General features: G+C 42.7%; 1 protein-coding gene across 2 annotated transcripts in view; it reads right to left on the bottom strand.

Moving 5' to 3' along the window:
- Nucleotides 1-3727: 3727 nt before the first annotated feature.
- The window catches only part of CHRNA4 (cholinergic receptor nicotinic alpha 4 subunit), a 32498-nt gene continuing 15094 nt past the window's right edge, over nt 3728-21131 (bottom strand). For both annotated transcript variants that reach the window (XM_084646435.1, XM_084646436.1), the window contains 2 exons: nt 13482-14862; nt 3728-4313 (listed from right to left, as the gene is read on the bottom strand). In XM_084646435.1, coding sequence (XP_084502561.1) covers nt 4188-4313; nt 13482-14862 — 1507 coding nt within the window. In that variant the 3' untranslated portion in view covers nt 3728-4187. The remainder of the gene's footprint in view (nt 4314-13481; nt 14863-21131) is intronic.

Here is a 21131-nt window from a genome sequence, read left to right as displayed (position 1 = left end):
CAAGAATGATCCTGAAAATACATTTCCTTTTATTTTTCCAGTCTACTTTGAAGCATTGGTCTCCACCACTGCTTTTAGGAGACTATTCCAGGTTATTCCACTCTTTCCTGATAATCAACCTAAATCGATCTTAATTCCTTCCCAATATAAATAATAATGGGCTACATTCTGAAATTCCAGTGACTTCAGAGCGAGGGGAGATTGGGGAGTAAGGACATCAGGCTCCATAAATAATAAACAGCACAATTTTAAGCATATATTATGGTGTTTTACATATGCAAAGTGCTATGAAAATAAAATTAAGCATCAGGGGTCAGATTCTGCGCTGCAACCCGTAGGATGCTCAGCACAAATTGTGCAGCCCAGAGAGAGGCAAAGGTGACTTTAAGATAAAGTCCTTAAGGTCACTTGGTCCCTGATTTGTGGCTGCAAACAGAGATGTGTACAGCCAAGTGACTCCAATTTGCACCTGCAATATGGTTTGCACTCTCAGAGTTGTAGAAGCAAAACTGGAGGCGCATTTAAATGCAGAGCTGAAAGTTTGGCCCAAAATGTTTCTATTTCAAATACTTACACTGAGGCTTCTGTTGCATAAAGGTCAGATTAGTGTCAATGTGAGGCGACCAGGATTTTCCCACGTCAGTCCATCCCACTGTGACAGTGAAGCAGGGCTGCTAATTCCAAACAGAACATCTGTAGCGGGGCCAGGGAGGCAAAATGACTCCCTATGCACTTTTGTACGGCGAGGGGACACCCTACCCTTCATCTCTCGCTGAATGTCACCACTGCAACCACCATTTCATAGGCTGCCCTACCTTTTAATTTAAGCAGCAACCAGGAGGGAAAACACATTCCAAACGATAACTCTTTGGTCTCATTGAATTACTATTTTGTAATTGTATTAGTTAAGTGTGGTGCAGGTTCGTATGAAGCTGAAATCTGTAGTTGTAGATCTGGAAATCCTTGTCTAAGTTTCAATATATTCCACTTCCGGGTGAAATTCATCCCATTGGAGATGGCCAACATGAGTCCTGTGCACCACTTAAGTCCCACTCAAACCCCATTGAGTCAGTGGGATCTGGGTTTGTGGACTTGGTGTTTCCAAGCCTGTGCTTGAGTGTCCACATTGCATTGTAAACCTGGGTTTACAATTGCCGGACCTTGGTCTCCTCTCCACGCTGCACTGTGCAGACTTTCTGACTCAAGTCTGTGGCTTGACCTGCATCCACACGGCAAAATGCCAGGACTTGGACCTGAGTAACTGCAGCACTCTGGCTCTGAACCACACCCCTCGCAGCATCCTAGGACCCAGGTCCTGAGTTCTTGCTGACCCAAGTCAGACTGATTTATGTGGGATGGAAGCAGAGCTTGGTCTCACACCTGAGTCAGAGCCCAAGCTTAGTATGCAGTGTAAACATACCCTAAATGAAGTATCGGACATGCATTGTGGCTCTGCCTGTTAGTGAATTTCAACCTCTTGGTAGCACTAACTAGGGACTTGCCGAAGCAAAGTGTGATTCTTGGTCAGTTCATTTCTACTGAATGATTCTAAATAATTTTTCAGCTCACAGATCTGAGAACACACTGAATGACTTGCATCTGAGTTGAGTGTGATTTGCTTGTGGAAAAAACATGAAAGGCTGTCTCTGCATTCAGCCTCTGCATCTTTCTTTGAGTACAGTTTTCTCTGAGGTACAAACTGCAAAAAAATAAAGTCTATCCTTTTATTGAATTGAAAGACTTTAAGGGCTTAGGTTCTAACACTGTCAATGAGGCTTACCCATGGGGCACTTTTTTCCCACCACCTTATATAGAGTGAGAAACCCAAGGGAAAGGAGAGTGAACCTTCTCTCAGCAAAATGTGCTCCTCGTCCCCTGTAGTAATGAATATTCTAAAAACTTCCTAGCAATGAATTGGAAAACATAGAGGTGACCATTTTTATCTGAGATGTGAATATGTTTGCACCTTTCCAGTTCCATCTCTCTCTGGCCATTCACAGACTTTACTAAGGGATAGAAAGAAAGCAAAGAGAATGTGGAAATATTTTATTTCAGGCCTTTTAGGAAGCTTCATCATTTGTTTTTTTATGAAGGAATATTGGCTAAAAGTCCTAGGGAACATTGGGAACCCTCTGGAGAAGTCACCATTGGAGTGTAGTCTCTCTATGCAACCTCCACTTCATCCTTCCCTCTCCCTCTTTCATACAGAAAGTGTTGGGGTACATTGAAAGCAAGGGGGTTATAGATCTGGCTTGGACCTGGTGAGGTTCAGGCAGGTACTCTGCGGCACCAATCTCTGCCAATGGATACCCATCCTGAATGATAACATCCCCCATCTCGCCACTGCTGAAGTGGAGCTCCCCACAGTGGTGATTAGATCACGGGGACTAGTGTTAGACCACAACATTCATTTCAAATGTGACATGAGCAAGAGTTGGAGCCAGGTCTTCAGTGGTGAAAAGGTAATCACTGTGGCAACTCATCCACCTTATTAACTGGCTTCGCTGTCAAATCACTGATCCATCCAGCCTTCACTGATCCTCCTACCCATTCAAAATATAGAAACGATCAGGCCATTGGCTGAAAAATAAGGCCATTGGCTGTTTACACCAATGAAAGTCAACATGACTCCTCAATAATGTTGCCTTTGAAGGTTGACCTGGGCCTTCTGACAGTTTGATCATAGCACTGACCAGTCTCGGTGCCTGATACTACTGTAAATCGATCCATCTTCAGAAGATGCTGTTGCTGAAATTGACATTCAACAATGGTGGCTTTTGAACCTTATCAAATGTTAATGTCTGTGCCAGAAGCAATCAAATGCATGCTCTATTGCAGCTATTGAAATAAATGTTGTATTTAAGTGCTGATAACCCACTAGGACTTGAAACTGCTGATATTGCCCGCATGCACTATAAAGGTATATTTTTAAACTACCTTCAACTTGAAACTTTGCAGGCATCCTGGTGACACCCTGAACCATCCAAGACACCATCATGTTGGATTTTCTCAAGTCTTGGAGGTTGTTAAAGTGAAGTGCATGTAGAAAGAGAACCTTAATACACAGAGGAACCAGTCACCTTCCTGTATAACACAGACCTTCAATGATATTGACTCTGTCCAGATGGACATTTACTTCTGCACATAGGCCAAACTTGTCAGAGGTGACTAATGTTTATGGGTATCCAATGTCTCAATTGGGGCATCCAGAATGGCTTTTGAGAATTCTCCCATTCCTCTACAAAGGTGATTCCAATCCAAGCCTCCATATGTGGGATCTAGATATCCTATGCAAGTGTCTGTATTTAACAACAGGTCCCTTCTCTCATTTAATACTGAAAGCCTTACTGTATAAGTGCCAAGCATCTCACGCTTTGCTGATAGACACAGAGACAGAGTCCAGCTTATAGGCCTTCTGCAGCAGCCGAAGTCTGTGATCAAGCAGATTTCCATTAAGAAAAGGAAATCAAGACCAAGGCTAATGTGGATGGATCGAAACACACTTTGAGCCAAATCATGCAGTCCTTGCTCAAGCCAAAATCTTACTCTTGCAGTTTTGCATCAGTAAAGACTTCAATGCTTGGCCCGTACACTTTGATAAGGCTGCTGCTGCTGCTGGGACTTTGGTCAGAGTAACTGTTTCCAGAGGCTCAAACCCTTTGTGGTCTGGCCATATGTGACTACAGCTGGACCCCCCGCGACGCACAGACAGTCTCTTGCCCAGGAATCCAAATTTGATACTTTATTTATTAAACAGCTCTCACAGGGACACAGAGTCCTGAACTGTTCCATCCTGACAGCGTGACCCTATTACACAGGACACACTGAAACCCCTCAAGACTAATGGGCCTAATTTGCCAGGGGCCGGTCTGTAAATAATGCTTCGGGTAGTACTGCTTTAAGGACCACGCCTGCACTCTTACATTGTAGCGTATGTGTCAATGAATGCCACCATGCTATGTATGAATTTTAATAACAATTTCCCCCTTAAAATAGATATAGAAGATGAAGATGGCTTGCCAAATAATGTAAACTTGGAAGGAGTCCCCAGCGTGCTCTGAACAATTCATGTGCAGATACATAGTAAATTATTCATAGAGACTGTCTCCAGCTCTCTCCTCTTGTCTCCTTCCAGGTGGACTAAAATCCATAGAATGGGATGCACTTTGTTCTTTCCACAGCTATTCTTAGATCATTCCTGCCAGCCAAGGGGGAAGAAAGAGACCAACGGTGCCCAGTAAGCAGACTATGATGAACATCCAAAGGAAGATTCTGTCGATCACCATTGCAACATACTTCCAGTCTTCCTTCACCTGAGAACACAGAGGCAAGGGATGTTACCAGGGCTCTTATGGTGAAAGGACAATGTCTTTCTTTTACCTAGCCAGAGAGAGCATCTGTTTTACATTCAAGCACCTTGTGCAATGGCAGGAATGAATTCTATTAAATATGAAAAAGGGATGGATTTTCAGACAGTTCTGATACGCCTAATTTGCACATTTAATTACAACAATTGTACACACACAGCATATGCAAATAGCTCATTAGGCTTATTTGCATATGCAATAACCCATTTTCCATGGGCCACAACTGTAGGCTCAAATTAGGCAGAGGTTCAAATTGGGGAGGAAAGGTTTCTTTCTCCCCCGTGCTTAAACATCTTCACTGAGGAGTTAACACACCCTAACCCATTCCAGGAAGCCTTTGCTGAGTCATAAGTGAAAATGAGCCAGCAAGTAAGAGAAATGATCATGCCTGTTCCCGTTTGCCCCACTCTCACATTGCTATGGAAGGATTTACCCAAAATCTTCTCTCTGGCAAGGCCAAATCGATTTCTGTACAGCAGAGGGGGATTTAATGTTCCTCGATGAACATTTCTTGGAATAAAGACCCACAATCTTGTCTACTATACTGCAGCCATGATTTTTCCCCCCAAAAAGAGGTCTGAACAGACCAAAGTCTTGATTTATACGGATGTGCCCATTAACATTTCCTATAAGGTTCTGCCTGGTGTTTGATATTCTCAACACATCGCAGCTGACAGTGCTGGTGACCGGCTCAACCATGAATAAGACATTAACACTGCACTGCTTCTCATCCATAGATCTCAATGCACTTTGCAAAAGTGGGTAGGTGTAGCTATGCCCTTTCATGGATACAGAAACTGAGGCCTATTGAGGTTAAGTGATCTGCTGAAAGGAATGAAGCAAGTCATTGGCAGAGATAGGAATAGAACCCAATTGTCCTAAGTCCCAGCAGTCACCCCTCTCCACTGTCCTAAATCTTTGAAGAGTTAAAATGATATTGCAGCATTATTTAAAAAAGGGGAACCGAGTTAAGGCAGAGCTGAGTGCTTTGGAAAATTCCTCCCTTGGATTATCAGTGCTTTATCCAGCTAGTCAGGGCCTCATGCCAGGCAAGAGGCATAACAGATATCCTCATGATCCTGTGAAGGGGACAGGAGATCTTGCTTTAACTTCAGTTTTTACTACTTCATGGAACTAAACTGTGGTGAAAATAGCTGTGGTTTTAACCCAAGGTTAATCAGTAACAATCCTATGTACATGACACTGTTTTAAAATAAATGCTTTTGCAAGTTGCTGTGAGCAATTAGTACAATTGAAACAAAAAGTGATTGGTAGGAGACCTTAAACGAGGTTGCTCAATGTTAAGGGACTCCTAAATTTGCTGGAAAACCTCTTAAACAGGTTGAAGGTAAAGGAAGCTATTCAAGTGTCAACGAATCAGTCATTTCAGCTGAGCAAGGATCATGGTTTTACAGTTTTAGTGGCATCATTCTAGTTACCATCTAACACAATGTTATGATCTGACATACAGTCAAACAAAACAGCTCCCATGAATGCAATGGAATCACTCTCTTAAAACATCTCTCTGGTCTTTTCTTTCTACATTAGTCATGGTTTCACAACAGAGTTTGAGCTTGACATAAGTCATGAAGTTTGCAGAGAAATCATGACATGTCAGAGACTGAATGAAAGTTTAAGTTCTGTGTGTAATACACTGCAATGTTTGTAGAGCTGGTAGAATTATTCATTTTAAATAAGTTGCCTGCGTTTAGCTCTTGTGTTGGCTCACAAATCCTTTGCAAACTAATCATGAATCTTCAGGTGTGTTTGCCATTAATAAATGTTCACTGAATGGCTTATGCAAACAAATTTCAGCCTATGGCACACTCGTAAACTGTTCACATCTTTGATTATTTGCTATTCCTATTACTTGCTTTTGTTGCTCAAGTCGTCCAATATTGCTTCTGCTATCTGAATGGACAACCAGCTTTTTATATAGGAGAATAACAAATGATGAGAAGTGAATAAGAAATAACACACGTCTCTTACATTGTTCTTTGTACTAAGATTCATGAAACTTCAGGGATTCATAAACAGTCTCACAAACGGTCACTGTAATATTTTCAAACAATGGTTAATTTCATCCCATTGTTAACACCAGATAGACCTCATCACATTTATTCACAAACATGCTCATAAATTACTTTGTATCCTCTTTGCTCAGTTCCAATATTTTGTGACATCAGATGGTACAACTCTGCAGTGTGCTCATGGCATGTAATGCTCCAACTTGAGTCCTTTGAGAGGAGCTCTTTTGTTTCCTTGTGATGTACCATCCGCCTCAAACAACTTTGAGTGGCCCTCTTTAAAATTAGCCAAAATACAGGTTCAAAACCAAGTGCTAGAGGTGTACAGTTGAGTGCATGTTACTGATGATCCATCCACTGCAACAAAACACACACAAATAACTTGTATCAGCACTGCCTACACTTCCATAGATCTCAGATCCCTTCAAAGGAGTAAAAACCTGTGCATGGAATCGAACATATATTTCCATGACTATATATATTTTAATTCCCCAGGAGTCCCATTCCATTGATATCAAGCAGACTGTGAATAAACTCCATTGGGCAATTAAAATCCTTGCTCATACTCACTACTGAAATCAGCTCAAAGGGGAGAAAACAAAATATTTACATTTCATGAGGCAGAGCGCTCTGAACCTAGTCCATACGTTATATAGGCCGGTTTTAAGCCCAGCCCAGACTAATGAGAATCTGATTCAGTGGCGTAGCTAGGAGTGGAAATGTGGGTGGGCTCCAACTTTCGGGTAGACGGGCAATGACACTGTGTTAGTTCAGCTTCTCCCCTGAGACCACACCATGTTGCTAGCCCTGGTGCCCCCAGGCACAGGGCTTCACCTGCCGAGCTGGGCACAGGCATGGGCGGCTCAGAAAATGGCAAGGCAGAGCTGCTGGAGTGTAGCTGTCTGAAGGGTGGGCGCAGAGCTCTGTCCTGGATTTCAGGTGCCCGAGTGACACTCCGGGGCACTGTAGCAGCACTAAACCCTTCTCAGGTAAGCGTGGGCCTGGATGATAAGTGGGTGGGCCAAGGCTACGCTCCTGCCCTGACTAGAGGCAGATTACAGAGTGTAACCGCAAGAAGAGATGATTACTGAGAGGAGATGGGGTCTCTAAAGCGATAGAACTCTCCTACTGCTGCTTGTGCCCAGTAGAATCATAGAATCATAGAATATCAGGGTTGGAAGGGACCCCAGAAGGTCATCTAGTCCAACCCCCTGCTCGAAGCAGGACCAATTCCCAGTTAAATCATCCCAGCCAGGGCTTTGTCAAGCCTGACCTTAAAAACCTCTAAGGAAGGAGATTCTACCACCTCCCTAGGTAACACATTCCAGTGTTTCACCACCCTCATAGTGAAAAAGTTTTTCCTAATATCCAATCTAAACCTCCCCCACTGCAACTTGAGACCATTACTCCTCGTTCTGTCATCTGCTACCATCAGACAAGTACCTCCGACGCTATGCTCACAAATGAACGTGATTGGCTGGTATGCTCTACCCACTGCTGTGGTAGGTCTGTTTAAAACAGGGATCGGCAACCTCTGGCATGTGGCCCATCAGGGAAACCCGCTGGCGGGCTGGGATGGTTTGTTTACCTGCCACGTCCGCAGGCTGGGCCTATCGCAGCCAATGGGGACTGGGGGAAGTGGCATGGGCTGAGGGACGTGCTGGTTTAAAGTGACATACCAGTGATACGTAAGGGAGAAGGATGCAGAAGTAAAGGGGCCAAGCACAACTGAATTTGGTCAAATTGTTCATCAGAGGAATGGTTGTAACTAATTATACCCTTCTACTCGTCAATGGGTGTCAACATAGCAATACCTAGTCCCCCGGCTTCATCCCTGCCATTAAACAGGCCCATTTGGGGCTCAGTCCTGCCAGGTATTGAGCGGTCTGGCTCTGATTCAGCAAAACCTCTTAAGTATGGGAGCTGTCCCATTCACATCAATGGCAGTAGTCATATGATTTAAGCTAAACGTGCTTAAATGCTTTGTTGGCCTGGGGCCAAACTGCTCAGCACCTTGCACAATTGATCTCTTAATGGCGGTATGATGGCTGTTTAATGCTCAGAATCACTTTCAAATACAAAATAGAGTGAATAAGTCTTGATCCTGCAACTATTGGAAGCCAGGGAAAAATTCCCACTGAGTTTGGGATCAGGATGATAATTCAGAGCGGGCAATTTAGACTATGAATTTCATTTCCTCCCCACTGTTCATCAGTTGTCCATGAGCAACTAATGAGATTCTCTGATTTATTCATCACTTGATGAGAGCCAGTGCTGGACTTTGAATTGGATTGTGATTCTCATAGTTTGACATTCAACATCTGTACTGCATGGGAGAGCTAGATAAGTTCTGCGGGATTGTTTCTGTTTCACAATTTGATGTCTTAGGTATGTAACCAACAAAGCACAGATTTTGAACTTCACCATCCAATGCACAACTGGAAAATTACTTTTAGCAAATATTCCAGCACCCAAGGTAAAAATGAGCTTGATGTATTTGTGCTAGTAAAGCGTTAGGTGCTTGATTTGGTCCAGGAAAGGAAACATGAGAGGGCTGTAAGCAGTCTAATTGAAATTTGCTTCTAAATTTGATTGTATCTTCACTGAATACTCAGCTCTTCTCGAAGATGGATTTGCATCAAATGTTGATCATTTGGCATTCAAGACCACAGACAGAGCACAGAAGAGAGAAACGAGAAAGGATGAGTGGAAACAAAAAAAGACTAGGAAGAAAGATGTTTTAACTGTGCTATAGTCTTTCCCTCTGACTGAAATTCTCCTTCAGACTGCCCTCCATACTGCAATCTCCATGCAGTGCAATCTATAGAGACATCACCAGCAACTTGCATACAGATGTCAATACCTGGCACACAACCACTGATATGTATTTTACCTAGCTTTAAGAGGCTCACCCAAGATTGTTTGAGGGAAAGGATATGGGGCTATAAAGTAGCCAGATCTCCCCTACTAAGACTCCCTCCAGGTAACAGTGAGTTCGCAGGTGAACCTATCTAGCCACTTCCTATGCCAGAGCCATTCAGCCCCTGGCATATGGGATTGGCGTGGGGAGGCAGGATGGCTGGAATGCTGATGTGCACCAGGCATACCTATCTGGCAGATGGGCCATTGCCTGTGGTATAAGTTAGAGCAGCCCCAAGAGTGTCTGCTCTATGCTGTTAGAAATAAAGCTGGGGGAAATTCTGCAACCCTCTCCCGCATCAAATAATCATTCAAATTTTATTTTTAAATCACTTCATATCACACCTCCCTTGAATTTGCTTTCCACCATTAAGCTAGAAATGAGATTCCTGGCAATGTTGCCAAAATAGTGACTTTTAAGCAAATATTGCAGAACATATGCAGGAAGCAAATACCCAATTCAGAAGTGTGAGTATTTGTGCAGGAATTCTGATTCTAAGAGTCAGGATCACCCAGTTAGGATGCGGGAACACGAACAATACCATGGGACTTACAAGTCACTCAGAACAGCTCAAACGTAGTGTATTGAATCCTTACAATGAAGAGCTGTGGAAAATCTGTAGATCAAGAACTACTGGAGACTTTAATGGGCAAGTAATTCTACATGATTAATACTTTTTGAGAAAAAGAAGGGTTTCTGCAGACAATGTAGCCCTGATTCAGCTAGGTAATGGATTATAAGCATGTGAGTGTTCCTATTGACTTCAGTGGGAATATTCATGCGTAGAGTTAGTCATGATGAGTTTAACTACCTTGCTGGATCATGGCCTTTATGAACAAAGGAAGGTGCAAAATGTGATGACTACAGTTTTGGTTACAAATTAGTCACTCATTTCCAACTGAAAAGTCACCTCCTTAGCCTTTATATTTCTTTAAAGCAATAGTATACATTTATTTGGATTGGGGGAAAGGTTCTGAATATTTAAATGGACTGGACCATTAACTATTCCATGTTGCCGACAAACCAACTTATCATTTCCAAAGAATAGGAACAGTATTAGAATCTTCAGCCAATGGAAAGATCTGGTGGTTTGAACATGAAGGTTCTTTATCTGACTGTTTTTATTTTACTATAATGCAGAGGATGATTTTCCTGTCACAGTATAATGCTACCTTCCAAGACACTTGGAACATTTGTTCCTGAATCAAGCATCCTAAATAGTAGGCAAAGAGCAAGTAATGCAGGCTACCAGCAGCACACCATTTTGGGGTACTAATTACTGTAAAACCTTCATTTGTTCAGAGGAAATAGTGTATTTCTCAAGCATAAATGGATATCACTGTGATAACATGAGTGTCTGTGTTTCCAGACCATGCTGTTAATGCATAGGTGGTAATGAAAAGGCAACCTGGTTATTCTAGCTCAGGTTTGACATACAGCTTGTCTTGCTCATCACAGTCTGTAAGAAATCTCTGATGGCATTTCTATGATATACTGGAGGTATTCAATTTTTAGTCATTTCCCTAAGCGTGACTATGTGCCTGGATTTGCATGCAGACATGTTTTGTAACAGACTGCTGTTTCCTGATTTCCCATTTTTATTTTGATTGAAAAACTTAATTAAATGAACTATTTACTTTTCATTTAGAAATATGTCCCTTGTGGCGATGATACTAAAAAAAAACCCAACAGTCGGGAGCTTCAAGAGAAACTTTGTCTCCCTTGCAATGCTATGTAGGTCTCTGAAAATACTCCAACAGCAGCATAGGTTCAGTGTCTCTGAAGTTGTAGGTAGGGTTGGGGCAGCTGGTGCAATGTTCTGGAAATGTTCACTCCATGACAAATTTCAATGCTTTTGATTTTTCATCCCAAGTCAGGAGGAAAGTAACCATTGAAATATTGGACGTTCCTATAGAATCCCCATTTTTCCGTCAGCTTACTTACTCCTAAGAATTAATCTTCAGTTCACATGTGTAATATTTCTTTCTGCTATTTCCTTTCTGGATTCAGAACAAGAGCAAACCACAAAATCTATTGGGGAAGGGTAGAAAGTCAGTGGAGAATACCTCAAGTGCTCCGCCCTACAAAAAACACTGGGGTACAGGTCTTCTCCTCTAGTCCTTTCACTTCTTTTTTCTGAGGGAATTGCAAGAGTCGCTACAGTGCTAAACTCTGGTGAAACAAGCTTATTTATGTAGCAGTGAATAGAGAAAAAAATAAAGCAACTTAACTTAGTAGATTTGGCATCTATTCCCAGAGCAATCTAAAGAATCAATGGTCCCTAGGACCATAGTTTTCCAATGTGTTTATGTGTTCTCATGCTGAATATTTTTAAACCACTAACCCATTAGACTGGTGTGGTGGAATGTTCATTTACAGAAGACAAAGCTGTTCTTTTCTCTTGTACATTGACAGTCATGATGGGGGCAGCTCTCCCCTTAAGATATTGGACCATTTCACAAGGGGAAAGTGTCACATGGCATCAGAGGAGAAGGCACGCACTAGTGGTTTTCATCACACATTGTCTATAATGCAAATGAAAAGTATGGATTACAAAGAATCCAATAGTCATTTATTCAATACTATATTTATATTGACACACTTATAAAGAGATTTACATGAACTGGAAGGTACCTTTGTTTTGATTCAGAGGGGGGAAATGATGCTCTTTTATTAAATCATGGGGAATATATGGGCCAAATTCTATTGATGTCAGTGGAAATACTTCTGATTCACACTGGAATACATAAAAGCAGGATTTGACTCATATAGTTTTAACTCATTGTGACACAGCTGTGGTCCAGAAGAGAAAAGAGATGGTCCAGAGGCTCATCTGTAAAGTAAAATGTGGTCAAGTTCCCAACAAATGAGCAGCAGAGACTGCCTTTGAATTCTCCTTTTTGCTTTTTATCTAATGCTTGCAGTGGTACAAGCTTTCCCTTCCCAGATCATAGCTTTAGGGGTGGGTTATGTTCTGCAACAGCTGGGTCCTGTTCCTGTGAGGTGCTGAGCACCTTCAGCTCCCACTGAAGTCAATGTAATTTACATCTGAACACACGGCCATAATGGGTCAGAACAATGGTCCAGCTAACCCAGTAGCTTGCCTTCTGACAGTGGCCAGTGCCAGATGTTTCAGAGAGGATGAACAGAACAGGGCAATTCCAAGTGATCCATCCTCTGTTGTCCCATCCCAGTTTCTGGCAGTCAGAGGTTTAGGGACACCAGAGCATGGGGTTGTGTTCCTGACCATCTTGGCTAGTCGTCATTGATGGACCTGCCTTCCATGAACTTATCTAATTCTCTTCTCAATCCAGCTATACTTTTGACCCTCACAACATTCTCTGGCAATGAATTCCATAAGTGACTGTGGTTTGTATGAAGAAGTGCTATCTTATGTTTGTTCTTAACCTGCCACCTATTTATTTCAGCAGGTGACCTCCTAGATCTTGTGTTATGTGAAGGGGTAAATAACACTTCCCTATTCACTTTCTCCGCACTCGTCATGATTTTATAACTCTCCTATCAAACCTTCACTTGTGGTGCTCAGCATCTCATGGGAGGTGTTTAACAACTTGCAGCACCATAGGTCAGGTGTGTAGAGCTCAGCTGAGCTCCGTCTGGTATGATTTGCTTTCACCAAGTGTTCTGGTTCTTTGCTGTATCATTATAAAATGGTGTCCAGATCTCTTATTTATAGGCAAGTGAAGCTACAACTCTGAGCTGCAGTGTGCTAAGCTTAGAACCAATGGTTATTTTAACAAGACCCAGTGCCAGAGGAATAGCACAGGGCATTCCTAAGCAAAGCCAATCTGTTGAAAGCTATGTGGTGGCTGTCAAGGTTAAAAGAGCAATGACAGATGTGGTACTCAACAACAAGGACAATCTTCTCCTGTACGGGTAGATCATGAAAATAGGCAGCAGCAACAGAGAAGCACTGCTAACCTGAGCCCCAACCCTGCAAGACACTGAGGGCCCTCAATGCTCATTGACTGGATCCCAGCCAAGGGTATAACTAAAGCTGGTTGAGATGTTTCAAAATTTGAAAACTTTTCCATGAAAATGTGGATGCTACAAAGGGGTGGAAGAGATTGTTTGACCTGCTTTTCATGAGTTACATGAGTTTTGTTTGACAGTCACAATGGGTGGCAGGCAGCCAATTGTACTTACTGAGAAATCTGCATCCTCGGCTCTCAAGTGGTCTGCGATGTAATGGACCCCTTCCACTGCCAGCTTCAAGGCAGGGGACATCAGCAACACGTGTTGCTCTTTGGTGCTGAGAGTTTTGGTTCCTTGCTCTGAAGAGCTGGTTGCCACATTCTTTTTACACTTGCATTTACACTGGGAGGCTTTGCTTTGGGGCTGCTTTTCATTTAGATGATACCGCTGAGATGCCGGAGAGCCACTGGTCTGGCCGTTGGTCTGGGAGGACTCCTCTTGCAGGTAGCAGTACTGGATGCTCCTGGATCTGCAGCGGATGCTCCCATCCTCTACTTTGTTTGGGCTGTACATCTGCTGGATGCTTAATGATCTGCTCTTGGGGATGGACATGGACTGGGTGTCACTCAGCAGATGGCAGGGGGGCTGGAGTGAGGAGCAGCTAGCCTGTGCCGGCTCTTGGTGTAGCACAGAGTATTGGAGAGAAGGTGACTTGCCAACAGTCTGGGGTTTGGCTTGCTCCTCAAGATGGCCACAGAAGGAAGAGGTGGGTGATGGTTCTTTGCTCTGAGGGCTGTTTGAAGAGGAGGTAGTAAACTTAGGCTCCACTTTGGTCTCAGACCGAAGCTGCGGAGAGGAGGCTATTTTGTGCATGGACTCGATCAGCTTCTTGCAATTGTCCTTCACCGCTGCGGGCCGTTGCATGAAAAGGAGGCGTGGGACAACATCGAGAAAGATCCGCTTCACCCAGTCAGGCATGGTGTGGGTGCGGGGGGAGCGGTGGTGCACGTTGAGCACAAAGACAGTGATGATGATGGACAAAGTGACAAATATCATGGTGAAAAGCAGATATTCTCCAATCAAGGGGATGACCAAGGAGGTGGAAGGGATGATCTCCGTAATGAGCAGCAGGAACACAGTCAGTGACAGCAGCACTGAGATACAAAGGGTGATCTTCTCACCACACTCTGAAGGCAGGTAGAAGACTAAGACAGTCAGGAAGGAGATAAGGAGGCAGGGGATGATCAGATTAATTGTGTAGAATAAGGGCAGCCTCCTGATAATAAAGAAGTAGGTGATATCAGGGTAGATCTCTGTGCAGCACTCATATTTCTTGATGTTGTAATTCCCCACGGCATTGATGATGACCCATTCTCCACTCTCCCAGTAGTCCAGTTGGTCCACATGGCTGTGCATGCTCACTAAGTCTATCTTGGCTTTGTCATAGGTCCAGGAGCCAAACTTCATGGTGCAGTTTTGCTGGTCAAAGGGGAAGAAGGTGACATCAATGCTACAGGAGCTTTTGTAGATAGCAGGGGGCATCCACTTGATTCTTCCATCATAAAAAAGGTGGGCTTTGGTCAGGTGGGTGACTGCAAAGTCCCCATCTGCACTAAGGGGAAAATAAGATAAAGAGGAAATTAGAATCCACTGCTTTAAAATTAGTTCACAGACCTTGCACAATATGGCTTATGTTTTCAAAATGTCTGGGATGTTGTTAACCCCCCAACTCTTGCCAAATGTGCAATGGGATATTTAGTGAGTTCCAAGGCACTTGTTTTGCATTGGCACATACGAGAGCTATAATGGTGCATGAAAATTGGGTATGTGAAGTATAGCAAGTGGGTTGTGAAACCTATTTGTATACACAACTGTTTGATTTGCAGGTGCCAGCTTAGGCAGGCAAATGTCAGGCCCCACCTTAAACAAATCAAGCACTTAAATTCAGAACTGACCAGGGCTTTTGCTTTACAGCACATCCTAGAACAGCTGTGGCATTGGTTCAAACCAGACACAGGGAACTGTGCCCACTTTTAAGTCAGTTACAACACCTCCTGCTGTACCTAGATTTTCCTTGATGCTCTTCCATCTAACTACTGACCAGGCCTGAGCTTGTAGGTAGCTTGTAAATCCTACAGTGCTGGTAGCATCATGCCATCAGGTTTCATGGCTGCAGACTATGCAGAATGGGATTAATTGTGAAGGTTGCTATATGGAAACCTAGGGAGAATATCTGATTAATAATAATAGAAACGAAACTCTTGATTCCGCAGACTGTTATCAGGTCCTCTCTGAGCCTTCTTGACTCTTGATGAAACAGGCACAATTCTTTTTACCTTTCCTCATAGGTCATGGTTTCTAAGCCCCTTCTCATTTTTGTTGCTCTCCTCTGGACACTCTCTAATGTAACTATTTCTGTCACAGCTAAACCCAGAGTATCTGTTCTATGCCCATCTCAGACACAGATTTATTGTGGGGGGAGACACTTAACATCTGGGCGTGGCTACGCTTCACTAAACCACGCATTGTCGGCCCATGTCAGCTGACTCGGCCTCAGGGCTATAAAATTGCAGCGCAGACATTCAGACTCAAGCCCAGGTTCTGGGAGCCTCTTCACTTTCAGGGTCCCAGAGCTCAGACTCCAGCCCAAGCCCGAACACTTACATTGCAGTTTTATAGCCCCACAGCCTGAGCCCCGTGAGCCCGAGTCAGCTTCCATGGGTCAGCCACAGGTGTTTTATTGCAGTGTAGACATACCCAAAGGGCTAATCTTTTTTTTCCCTCCCACCTTTGTTCTGTCTTGCCTATTTATACTGTCAGGTCTTTAGGCAGTAACTGTCTCTTACTATAAGTTTGTACAGGGCCTAGCACAATGGGGCCTGTAGACTTTAGCACAACACGTAATAAGGATATTTTATTTGGGAAGGTCGTTTTCCAAATAAGCGAGAAAACTACTGAATAAATTGAGTCAAATGCAGATGTTGCTAATCTGTGTAATCAAGCCCTTGGAACAATGCACATACGTCATACTGTACAATGTCCCATGTTCAGCATTGTGCGTGCGACAATGGTTTTTAAAGAAGTTACCTTTTCACCAACCTTTTCTTTCATGCTGCGGCAGAACGTAATGTGCTGTGACTCCCGCTGAGTTTAGTTTGAGAGCCCTGTTTCCCTGGCTGGGGGGGATGGGCTTACAAAGATGTAGGTCAAACCATTTCTTAAATTGTTCAAGCATTTCAGATTCGCCATCTCTCTCTCTCTAATCTTCCAGCTGCACCCCCAGCAGTCAGAACTAAGCCCCAAAGAGTCATCCCTGTGCCACTTCTTTCTCTCTACTAAAGCTAAACAAAAGAGATCTAATCCTGGCACACTGGCCTATAGAGCCACTGCTGTCACATCTCATCTGAGCACTGAAGCAGGAGAGCAGGACTGAGGGATCCCTATCCTGGATCAGCTCCAGCTGGGGACACGTTGGCTGGAGAAAAAACGGTTTCTCTCTATACCAGGTTTAATGTATTTCCAGTTTTTAGCAGAAGATTTCTCCTCTTGGTTTTTTATTTGTTTGTTTTATTAGCTCTGTTGCTTGCTACTGGTTTGCATCATATGAAGTTTCTTCCTTGGTATCCAGCCACAAGCAGATATACCAATGCCCAAGCCTGATCTCTGTCAGAGTGTCACTGTTTCCCTCATTGGTTTCACTGCTGACTTTTTTTTTTTTTTTACTACTATCTAATAGCAAGATCACATATTCAAACACTTGAGCTTCTGAATTTCCACCTGCTATTTTTAGGGGGCATTAAAAAAAAATCGGCCAGTCTTGTTTAAAAGTTATTCAAAATACTATTTACAATGTTTTCTGAGTGCATTAAACATTTGTTTTACTAAGGGTTTGTCTACACTACAAAATTATGTCGACCTAAGTTATGTTGGCGTACAACCAGAGCAGTAATTAAATCACTTCTGCGTGTCTGCACTATACTCCTTCTGTCGGTGGCGTGTGTCCTCACCAGGAGCGCTTGCACTGATTGAACTGTCAGTGTGGGATGGCTTCTGAAAGTCAGCAACTGTCGAAGTAAGCAACACCATTTCCATACTGACACTGCATTGACCTAAGCACTATGCCTCTCGCGGAGGTGGATTTATTAAGTTGGCGTAGCGAGCAAGTTACATTGGCGGGAGTGACATTTTAGTGTAGCTGTTTACAGAGTTAGTGCGATGTAAGCTGCCTCGCGTTGACCTCACTCTGTAGTGTAGACCAGGCCTAAGAAAGTGTGGAGTACTCGCTTTGAAGTTGGGCGGGATCTATTAACACCTACGTATCAGGGTACAAATAAAAGAGATTTTGAAATGCTTGAACAAATATCTGAGATTTAACTGTGTCATGCTTTCTGAAAAGACAGAACTCTGGACTGTGCTGAACCAGAGTTAAGCTGAGGTGCAAAAAGAAGGGGAATGTTAGTTATATATAATATTGCCTCAGCATCCCTCTGTTACACACACACACACACTGAGGAACTGAGGGAAATATTTCTTTAAAGTGTAGGTAAATAATTGCAATTTTCAAGTGCAATCATAATTCTGGGATTCGAGTGCACAATCACCCTCTTAGCATGCACACTCATTGTAACTGTACATACAAGTTAGTTGCACAAATCTGTACATGTTTTTCCTCTGTGAAATTCTGGCCCCCTTAGAAGCCGTTATTTGTTCAAACATATGCAGGGTTTTTGAGCCTGTAAATAAGGACACCTGCAACATAACAAGGTCAATTTTAGAGAGTGATTTTGCCAATTTGGCCCTGCACATTTCATTGAATGCTGCTAAAAGTAATCCCAAGCAGTCCACACACACACATACACACAGAGTCAAATAGAATAAGTAAGGAGAGCTTTTGGATGTCAGAGTAATGCATGGCATTAAGTGCCTGCTATGGTAATTGGTGTTATTAATTAGCACATTCCTTTCTGATTAATCATAGTTTTAACTGCACTGCTAAACAATAGAATACCCTTCAAATGTATTAAATATTTTGGATGTTTTTCTATATTTTCATATATATTCTGTCCTGAGTTGTAATTGAAATAAAACTGTATATTTTTATTACAGGTATTTGCACTGTAAAAATGATAAACAAAATTCACCTCCTACAAGTACTGTAATGCAATCTCTTTGTCGTGAAAGTGAAACTTACAAATGTAGATTTTTTTGTTATATAACTGCACTCAAAAACAAAACAATGTAAAACTTCAGAGTCTACAAGTCCACTCAGTCCTACGTCTTGTTCAGACAATCGCTAAGACAAACTTGTTTGTTTACATTTATGGGACATAATGCTGCCCGCTTCTTATTTACATTGTCACCAGAAAGTGAGAACAGGCATTTGCATGGCACTTTTGTAGCCGGCATTGCAAGGTATTTACATGCCAGATATGCTAAACATTCGTATGCCACTTCATGCTTCAGCCACCATTCCAGAGGACATGCTTCCATGCTGACAATGCTCATTAATTAAATTTGTGACTGAACTCCTTGCGGGAGAATTGTATGTCTCCTGCTCTGTTTTACCCACTTTCTGCCATATATTTCATGTTATAGCAGTCTCGGATGCTGACCCAGCACATGTTGTTCATTTTAAGAACACTTTCACTGCAGATTTGACAAAAGGCAATGAAGGTAGCAATGTGAGATTTCTAAAGATAGCTACAGCACTCAACCCAAGGTTTAAGAATCAGAAACGCCTTCCAAAATCTGGGAGGGACGAGGTGTGGAGCATGCTTTCAGAAGTCTGAAAAGAGCAACATTCTGACGCAGAAACTACAGAATCCGAACCACCAAAAAAGAAATCAACTTTCTGCTGGTGGCAGCTGACTCAGAAAATGAAAATGAACATGCGTCGGCCCACACTGCTTTGGATTGTTATCGAGCAGAAACTGTCATCAGCATGGACGCATGTCCCCAGGAATGGTGGTTGAAGCATGAAGGGACATATCAATCTTTAGCACATCTGGCAGGTAAATATCTTGGGACAACGGCTACAACAGTGCCATGAGAACACCTATTCTCACTTTCAGGTGACATTGTAAACAAGAAGCGGGCAGCATTATTTCCTGTAGATGTAAACAAACTTGTTTGTCTGAGCAATTGACTGAAAAAGAAGCAGGACTGAGTGGACTTGCAGGCTCTAAAATTTTACATTTTTATTTTTGAATGCAGTTTTTTTGTACATAATTCTACATTGGTAAGTTCAACTTCCACAATAAAGAGATTGCACTACAGTACTTGTATTAAGTGGATTGAAAAATACTATTTCTTTTGTTTTTTTACTGTGCAAATATTTGTAATCAAAAATAAAGTGGGGACTGTACCCTTTGTTTCTGTGTTGTAATTGAAATCAATATATCTGAAAATGTAGAAAACACCCAAAAATATTTAAATAAATAGTAGTCTATTATTGTTTAATAGTGTAATTAATCACACAATTAATTTTTTTAATCTCTTGACAGCCATTGAAAATATAAATATCCGACCACTGAATTTTTGGGCCAAAGCCCTAAAATGTTCAGTATTTGGCCAAAAACTAAGTTTTTGGGAGTGTTGTTTGAAAATTTTCAGGGTTTGTTTTTTCCATGCCAGTCTATCTTCAATAGCTCCCAAAAAATTAATGAAATCAGGCAAAGCCACTACTGCATTTTAGTCTCCTATGATTGAAAAATGCAATGCTGATATTCAATGACATGAATGCCGCTCTTTGCCTGGGCATTTTCTTTCCAGTTTCTTGGCTAGAACAAATCTTTCTGCCTGATTTTACCTTCCTGTAAAACCAGGCTGAGCAATGAAACATTCACTGTGTGTGACACTTCCATACATACTACTGTTGTTGTTGTCCTTTAAAGTTTGATAAGAAACTGGAATCTCATTCAGCATTTAATGAGATCTTTGAGGCATGAGTAAGTCATTCATTAATGGAACAGCATGTTTATAATTGGACTCACGTCACAGGAGAGTGATTATGATGATAATGGTCCCCTCCCATGTACAGCATCATTCAATTGGCTAGGTGCACTATTGCAGTATCAGGTATTCGTTAATACCAGAGCCAGGTTACCAGGCTAGATGGCCTGCCCTGGAAAGGCAAACCTTATGCTCCATTAGGATCCAAAGCCTCGGGCAGCTCACAGTTGTAACATTCTTCATTGCACAAACACACCTCACTGCATTTTAGGGAGGGTTGAGTGGAAATTTAGACCCTGAAAATGTTGGAGAGAAGAGCACGCAAATCCTTTCACCCTAACAAAGATTAAGGGTTCCAGGGGAAGGAGGGAGGCATCCTGAATATCTCTGCTGATTGCACACTGGGGCACAGTTCAAAGGAAGCCCAAGAGCAGCGCTGCATTTAAGAGACAGTGGCGATGGAGCAGAGGCGGTGGCTAGAGCCCTAATGCCAAGACTGCTGCCTCTACCAGGAGGTTCCCCAGCCTACCTCTCTTTCCTCTGAGTGGGAGGAGCTTCACAGCCCACAGATATGCCTGTGATGGAGGAGACATGCTCTTCTGGAGTCCTTGCTGCTGGCAAAGGGAAGGAGAGAGCAGCTTGGCTTCTCTGGACATCTTATGGCTACCAAAGAAGATATAGCAGGTCCCAAGACTCTAACATGCTTCTCCTAACTGACCCAAGCCTCCAAATCTTCTGGGATTCACCCATTGCTAGGTTTATATGAATTTACAAGCCAGAAGCTGGGGAGAAAAGACAGAGAGGGGAAGAGACAAGAGGACATTGCTTTATCTCTCTGTTCCCCGATCCCTGCCTTAATTTCTTCATAACAGAGTAAAAGCACCAAACTCTCTCACTGGATATTGGGCTGAGCATTATGCTGGTGAATGC

Source organism: Lepidochelys olivacea, assembly GCF_965140295.1.
Source record: "Lepidochelys olivacea isolate rLepOli2 genome assembly, chromosome: 13".
In the NCBI taxonomy this organism is placed as follows: Eukaryota; Metazoa; Chordata; order Testudines; family Cheloniidae; genus Lepidochelys; species Lepidochelys olivacea.
This window is presented reverse-complemented; position numbering and strand designations above follow the sequence as displayed.